Genomic DNA, 8,458 nt, shown 5'->3' with positions numbered 1-8,458 from the left:
GGCCTCCAAAAAAGGCCAGGATTGCTTCAACTTAATTTCACTCATCCTGCATTTTATCACATAAGACATGACATTTAGCTACAGCTAAATTTAGTGACATAGAAGCTCCGCCCGCCTATACCTACTTCCGCCCAAATTTCATTTTCCCTTCAGTAGTCAGTCTGCGGCTGCGGTGAATTCACGTGTTTGAGCTCAGGAACATTTTCGGCCGTCCAATCAGCAAACAGAGCGAGTGGCTGAGAACGATGACGTCAAAGTCGCGCTCTAGTTTCAGTTGATTGCTTCGACCAAACGTTATGCTGATCCAGAGTGGCACTGAGCAGATCCAATTGTTTTAAACTTCAACAGACACCTTCCTCCAAGTGAGTGAACGTTTGCCAAATAGAGCAGTTCCAGACCTGTACAAATTAAATGAAGTACGATGGTCTGGTAGCACCAAGCTGGATTTAGGCCTGGTGAACCCTAATATAGACAAGGGGAAGGGATGGACAGCAAAACACCAGCATTTTTAGAAAACACTTATATTTGCACTTGCAATGCCACAATGCTAAGGCATTTCAATTGATGACATAATGTGTAAACAATGTACCTACAGTTAATTCAGGTAGCATCTTGCCTAAACAATGCTAATGGTTGAAAATGAAAAACCTGAAAAAGTTCAACGTGAAAGTGCTTTAGTGTGACATTTGAAAAGCTATTGAAATGTATAAGCCTCTAAGGTATTATCCTTTAATGAGAAAGCTAAGAAATCTGTCTGTGACTTATCCTCTTGCGTTTCAAGTGTTTAAATCCTCCAGGTTTTTCAACCAGATCTAAGTGTGTGTGTGTGTGTGTGTGTGTGTGTGTGTGTGTGTTTGCACGTGCACGCACTCATCCATACATATGTACGTGAATGACCATTCCTCTTTCGAATTCCCCGTGATCCCAGCGAACATATGACACAATCCGCTCAGTGACCATGTGATGAGTGAACACGAGGCTGGGCTCTTAATGTTAAACAAATCATTACATTAGCTGCAGAACTAACCACCAATAATTAATGAGCTCAGAGGACAGAGATCTGAAAGCACAAATATGCCATCAATGAATACTCCATTATATAACATGGAGGCTCTATGGCTCATTGCCAGCCTCCAAACAACTAGAGACAAATATTTCCATCAGGATTTGGCTTGGCTGAGACCTAAACAGAGCTAAAGTGAGAGGGAATGTTAGACTTTGTTACTTTCACCATCTGGTATTTTGATGTTTTCTGAATACCACAACTGGTTAAAGGTGATTGTTCTTTACAAAGAAAAACATGCTTAATCATTTCCAAAAGACATTGCTTGAAAGATGTATTTTGTTTTTTCAAAAAGCTCTTCACATAAAATATTGGTCATCTTTGAATTAAAGGCCTGTCGGCTGGCTGTGACCTGTTTTTCATTATGCATTAAAAGCTCTCAAAAGGTTGCTGATGAAAAAAATACTTGAAACCATATTACTTTGACCAAATTAAATTGCTTTCGGTTGTTTTCTTATTTCCAGGATTGTCAGAAGCTTGTGAAATGGGACAGAACATAATAAAATGCTCAGGCGGAAGAAGTGCTTTCTTAATATGTCATAGAGGGCACTTTGGCCAACAGCACTGAAAGTTAATTTCAAAGTGGTTCAGTGACTGAACCACTTTGAAATTAACTTTCTTGAATCCTGCAGCTAATACAATACAAATGCTCTAAGGCTAAGACTTAGCTAATTGTTGAAGACAGTAATGCCAGTTAAGTTTCCCAACTTAAACTCTTAATATATATATTTGCGACTACACCATGCAGCAAATACTGCAAGTTATAAAAAGAGGAGGCTATGCCAGATGGTAGTATTACCATCTGGCACAGATGTCCCCACAATATGTTCTGTTAAAGGTCACCTATTGTGCAAAATGCACTTATTCATTTTTTTTACAACATTAATATGGGTCCCAGGTGTGACTAAAGTCTCCCAAAGTATGACAAAACAAGCATGTCTCGTTTCCTCAACCTCCATCTTTCTGGAAACCTGTGTTTAAAAAACACTGTCAGATTTCTATCTCCGTATTACATCATAAGGGGAGGTGCCAAGCCCCCTTATTACCAAAATAGATAGCACTACTTCCACCTGTGATGATAAGCACACCCAGATACCCCTAACGCTAACTTCCTGTTAGATTCAGCCAATCAGAGCAGACTGGGCTTTTCTGGAAGGCGGGGCTCAAAGAGATAGGCTCTAAAATGGAGAATTTCAGACAGAGGCTGAAAAGAGGAGATTCACCAATGGCACTGTGAGGAATATGAAGGTTTTTTAGGACACTACACCATGAAAACTGTTTCTAGTAGAAACCCGAAATTACTATTTTGAACATGAAAATAAGCATAATACCTGTTACATGTAATACATTTGAAACAATCAGCAGCGTTTTTTTATGTCATAAAGTATGCTTTTGACACTTATGAGGTTTCATTAGAGGAGTAATAACACTGCAAACACATGACATGACACAACGTAATTAGCAGAATGTTAAGTCCTATTGAGTGAACACATAGTGATGACATGAAGAGGTGTAGGGTTTCACACGGCGTGAGCTCTGTCTGGGGGGGAAAGGTATTCTCAGGTAGAGCAGGTCCCTGTGCAGAAGACTCTGAGTGAAGTTGTTGTTGGTGTGTTTAAATGGAGAACTCACAGCGGGGCCGACACGGCTGCTCCCTGTCTGTTTACCATTGACAGAGAGCAGCGGCCTGCGTGATGGACAGTTTTACCAATCAGTGGAGCTGCTCAAGCACAAAGCACCGGGGATCCCTGCTTGTTTACAGCCTCAACAGGCCCACAAGCACAGGCCTCACCGGGTGACTGCCTCAGCTCTCCCTTTTTCTATCTCCTACTACCTCCCTCTTCCTCTTAAATAAAAACCCTCCTCCGGTCCTGTTATCCTTTTATGCACTTTCTTATTCTCGTTCATCCCTCTCTCTCAGCCCCATGATAGCTACTGAATTGCCTCTCACCTCTGCTGAAATGCACATTTTGAAGCCGTGTATACCTGCATAATCAAAGGGTGCAGACATTTAGAGAAGCACACACTGCATGCAGCCCATACGGACAGTTAGCATCTGCTCGGTGATGGTGAATGCAGCTTCAACGTGTGTGTGTGTGTGTGTGTGTGTGTGTGTGTGTGTGTGTGTGTGTGTGTGTGTGTGTGTGTGTGTGTGTGTGTGTGTGTGTGTGTGTGTGTGTGTGTGTGTGTGTGTGTGTGTGTGTGTGTGTGTGTGTGTGTGTGTGTGTGTGTGTGTGTGTGTGGGCCGGCTCTGTCCGCCATTTGTCATTGCATTAAGATGTAATCTCTGTTATCTTCATCCATCACCGTGGAGATTATCGAAAAAAAAGATGGGTGTTGAAGATAGTCAGGGCTTGTGACATTTATTGTAGGGAGGGCTTAATGCACATACACTCACACACTTTATTATGGCAGATTTTAGAGAGGCTAATACAAATGTTTTCTCTGGTTTGATCTTTTTACAAGCCGACCTTGATGATTTGTAGCGTTTCTAAAAATGTGGGTAACTCAGATAAGGGTTATTTCAAAAAGATATGGTGGCTGCCATTTCCACTTTGTATTTGTGCTGATCCTCTTTAGGCGCGCATAAACAAGTTGGGATTGAATTTTTGGAATTAATAACGCTGGGATTCACTTGACTGTCTTCCCTACATGTGACTTGTATCCGAATGACTCTTCAAGAAGGGTGGTGTGTGTGTGTGTGTGTGTGTGTGTGTGTGTGTGTGTGTGTGTGTGTGTGTGTGTGTGTGTGTGAGACACTGCACACACATGTGGCGTGCGATCCATAATAGGATTTCTGGCTGAGTAAGATTCAGACAATAATCCAACAAGTGAGAGTGTTTGTTCTGGAAAAAGCACTCCAGCTGTGTTCAGTTGAGCGGAAACAATTGCACAGGCACATACAACACGCACGCAAACACATACACACACACACACACTCACACTCAGTTACTCATTCGTATCGAGCAGTCATTCAATCAGTCAGTCGATCGTAGCTTGCAAAGTGATTATGTGGGACAGGTTTAATTATGAGTCAAAAACCTGCATAAATCAGTGGTGAAACACATGCACCTGCTTCCATACAGGGGTCAGGGAGGGATTGGATTAGTATGACAATGATGTAAATAATCATGTAGTCATATGAACTGACAGCTAACTCTCTAAATCACTTATCTGCTTCTCATGTGTTTATCTATTGTATATATAGTGCAACAACGAGCTTGCAAGAAATGACTTTCACTGTGATGTTATGGGAAGATACTTTATGTGTTTCGGCGAGGGTTTGCCTGCTTTTAATGAATGAATCTTAATTAATCTGCCTTAACTTCTCTTTCATTTTGTTTGTATCACCCACATTCTGATGTGCATACATGTAACCATGGTTATGGAATGATTTGCATATACTGTATATACATACATTTATAGTCCTACATAAATGTGAAACGTTTTGTAACATCCCATTGTAAGAATGAACTGCACCAAATCTTAAAGGTTCAAATACTCCAACCAACCTTCCTCATCCATCTGATATATACATGCATACACGTCAAAGATGTGTTAACTTCACTAACTAGAAAAATACACATTTTGAATTTATACAAATTTATATTGTCCTTTAATCTAAAATTTAAATATTTTAAATTTTTCAAATTTTTCAGAAATTAGACTTTTTTTTCAAGTCTCATATAATTGTAGCATATTCCTTTGTTCAAGTGGTTGAGGTTTGGGTCCTCAGCCGAACAGCTACAGTACCTACTCAGTATAGTCCACCCGTGCTACTTTCCTCTCAGTATGCTTCATGCATTCGTCACTGTGTATCGTAAACTTTCTATCAACTTAGACCGTGAAATGTCCTCCACAAAACAAACAACACATCTATGATTTAGAGAAAATTACTTTGCAAAAAAAGCATTACCATTCCTCTCAGTTTTCATTCACAGTGTCATGTCCTCCTTCTATCTTTCTCCTATCCCACACTATTCCATATTCAGTGCCTCTAAAGTTCAGCCATGCGCTGCCTTAAAGTCTCTGTGCTTGTCCTCCCTGTCTGAAATGGAAAAAGCAATAATTCCATCTCTCTCTCCGTCTCTCTCTTTGCAGCTTTTTGATGGAATCGAGTGCGAGTTTCCCATATTTTTCATCCACATGATGATTGACGGTAAGCCTTGTTCTATCCGTTGCTGCTGATACTGTATGGTGCCTCAAGTGGGTCATTGGCCAGATAGAAGACAAGACTGAGGGACACTTTAGAAGATAGGATGTGTGGAATGTGTCTATGAACCTAAAGGGCAAAAACATGTGAATTCAAGCATTGTCTAAAGGTGTATTCAGTTATTCTGGACAATACACATTGTCAACATTTATTTTTATAAAAATCTTTTTCGACTTCCCCTCCTCCATTGTCGATACATTTGTAAAGCATCCATGTTTAGATGACATATTTTGTGTTGAAAAGCACAAACAGTAAAAACTTGTATCCATGTGTATCCAAAGGTCACTTCACTCCCACACATACATACATAGATACAGAATGTTTACAGCCCCTTCTGCCCACTGTATCCCTTTAAATTTAACATACTATTGAATTGTAAAGATGTGTACAGGATGTCAATGTTGAAATGTGTGTTATGTGTTGCAGGGGTGTTCAGAGGAAATAAAGCTCAAGTCAAAGAATACCAGGACCTCCTTGAACCCATCCTCTTCCAGTCTAATGAGGGTGAGTATGCACATAAATATATACTGACATTCACATACAGGCTAATGCAGCCAGTGACCATTGGAAAGGTTGGAAAATATGAATGCACTTATACATATTCAAAATTTTTAAGGATATGGCATATATATACAGCTCTTTTGAGGAATTCTGAGCTGGCCTCCTTTCTCTCTCCCTCTAGCAATGAAAAAAAATAACTCTTATTAATCCAATCATCCATATTCATATTCACATACTGTCACCGAGTTGTTCCGTTCAAGTGAATGCAGCCTTTGTTTCCTCATGAGCAAAGAGTCTGTCTGCTACATTTACCTGCAGCCACCGCTGTGTGGGTCAAATGATAGGCATGTCTAGCGCTTTGAATTTCTATTGGTCCAAGGTTCATAATGGAACAGGAATGGAGTGTGAACAAAGGGATAATGATGTCTCTAAAATTGCCTTTGTCCTCCTGGCTATGTATGACTTAAGAAAACTCCTGAAGTCAATATGCTGGGTTTTGAAGTGAGTTTTGCTCTTTCACCATTATTCCAATGAAAAAGTCTGATTTCCGACATTTGCTGCTGTCGGAAGCTGCTATTGTGCGTTTCCTCTGTAAATTGGCCCGACCTCCCAGGAGTGGTGTGCTCCCATTGTTCTCATGATGCATGGACACAGGCGGGGTGATGCTCTAGTGTGGCAAATGGGCAACATTAACTGCAGTGTGTGACTCAGTATTTTGTCTTTGGAGTGGGTAAGATAGATTCATGTTGGAACACCCAACAACACAGAGCATTGTACTATTTTGAAGCTCAAAGATCGCCGCTTCTTCTATTGTCTCATGTACCAGTGCATAGCCTACACTGTTTGTGTACCCCTACTAATAACCACATCTAGTAATACGTTAAGAGGTTTCATTTATGAACCTGAAGTAACCAAAAAGTAGTAGGGTAATTAGGGTACAAACCTACTATCTATGGTACAAACACAGAGCCTTTTTTTCCATTTCCTAGGGACAGTGGCTCCTTTTTACTGCTTACTTTAAATTGTTCTCCGGGCAGGGTGTGTAGAAAGGATGAAGACAGAGTAGCCAGACCAAAAACTAGGAGTAGCTAGATCCGTCACCAGCCTCCCACACCCATAAACACTGTCAGAATGTTAACCTGTGCCTCTCAGAGTCAGTGCTCTGTTCTTTCTGGGCGCCTACATTAGTGTGCTACCTTCACTGACTTTAATGACTCTACCTTTAGATTCTCACTGAATTTGCAAAAAGTATTTCCTCGAGCAATCAGAAACTAAACGTTGTTCCTTAACATTGGCTCAGCAGCTGGCGACTCATATGTCCCAGTCGCAGTAGATGTTTGAAAGGGCATATTAAGGCTTGACTTGTATTTGTGTGTACTAAAACGTGAAGATTTTCTTCTCACACACAAACTGTACGTTGTCACCACTGCAGTTTAATAAGTCTTTTTACTCTTAGTACAGGTGTGAAGGGCATACTGTTGTTGTTCAAACACAATAACCAAGTGTCCAGAGAAGGGGCTGTCTCTACATGTACATACACATGGTGCTCACACAGTACTTGTCTCTCATGCCAGGCCATGCTGTGATCCCTAAATACTACTATGTACCAGCTGACTTCGTGGAGGCAGAGCAGAACAAACATGGAAGCCAGAAGCGTTTCCCTAGCAACTCTGGCAGCGACGGGAGTTTCTTCCTGTGTGGTCAGGCCCTCTTCGTCATCGCCAAGCTGCTGGGTAAGCGTGTGTGTGTGTGTGTGTGTGTGTGTGTGTGTGTGTGTGTGTGTGTGTGGGTGTGGGTGTGTGTCTGTGCTCTGAACCCATTTATTCCATTCATTCTAATATCAGTTCATTAACAATGCATAGCTAACATGTGTTTTCTCTATTCCAGCGGATGAGCTGATCAGCCCTAAAGATATTGATCCTATCCACCGCTACGTGCCGCGCCAGGACCAGCGCAACGTCAGCATGAGATACTCCAACCAGGTGAGCTCTAATGTGACTGTGACCTGAGTTGCTGTCACCTGAATTATTTTTAACAACTTATAGTAAAAAGTCAGTTCAAAGAAAGATTATTAAAAAGAAAATGTATAGCGATAGCAGCTACTCGCATAGACCAACATATGTTTAAGTAATATATATCTTTTGTCTGTATATCCACTTCGGAAGTGGTTACGGGGATACACACAGAGCAGGTTTTGATTTAGGGTGTATTCACACAGGGAAAGTCCGCTAGTTCACTTGCTTTGGTTCAGACCAAATAGAGTTTAGATTTTTTTTGTTTGGTGTGGTCCACTTTCATATTGCCCCCTTTGAAAGTGAACCAGCATTACGAAGCAAAACCACACGTGATCTGAGATCATTCATTCATTGGACAGACATTCTGGGGTGGAGAGAAGCATGAAGCAGGAAGTAAAAACTGCGAAATATATCATTGATATAATATGGGGTTAAAAATAATAAAAAGGCCTACATCTAACCTATAGATATAGAAGAAAAACATCAAATTATTGTTGTTTCATATGGTTAAAATATGAAGCCCTATGACAATGCCACGTTATGTGGCTTGTAGCCTAAGATGTGAAACATCATTTTTACTGTATTTTTGCTGCTGGACGTGCGGCTCGCGAGAAGAAGAGGCTCATGCCGACACTCAGCTTATTAAGCTGTGTATCAGCTGGGTGT

At 40.9% G+C, this 8,458-nt stretch overlaps 1 protein-coding gene across 3 annotated transcripts in view; it reads left to right on the top strand.

The window, feature by feature from the left end:
- Window positions 1-8,458, top strand: part of phkb (phosphorylase kinase, beta) — a 98,445-nt gene that overhangs the window by 40,793 nt on the left and 49,194 nt on the right. For all 3 annotated transcript variants that reach the window (XM_080030484.1, XM_080030485.1, XM_080030486.1), the window contains 4 exons: window positions 5,165-5,222; window positions 5,703-5,780; window positions 7,352-7,510; window positions 7,665-7,759. In XM_080030484.1, the coding sequence (XP_079886610.1) occupies window positions 5,165-5,222; window positions 5,703-5,780; window positions 7,352-7,510; window positions 7,665-7,759 (390 nt within the window). The remainder of the gene's footprint in view (window positions 1-5,164; window positions 5,223-5,702; window positions 5,781-7,351; window positions 7,511-7,664; window positions 7,760-8,458) is intronic.

This window comes from Ammodytes marinus (genome assembly GCF_949987685.1).
Source record: "Ammodytes marinus genome assembly, chromosome: 1".
Classification (NCBI taxonomy): Eukaryota; Metazoa; Chordata; class Actinopteri; order Uranoscopiformes; family Ammodytidae; genus Ammodytes; species Ammodytes marinus.
Note: the sequence above shows the minus strand (reverse complement) of the source record. Positions and strands in the feature narration are given on the sequence as shown.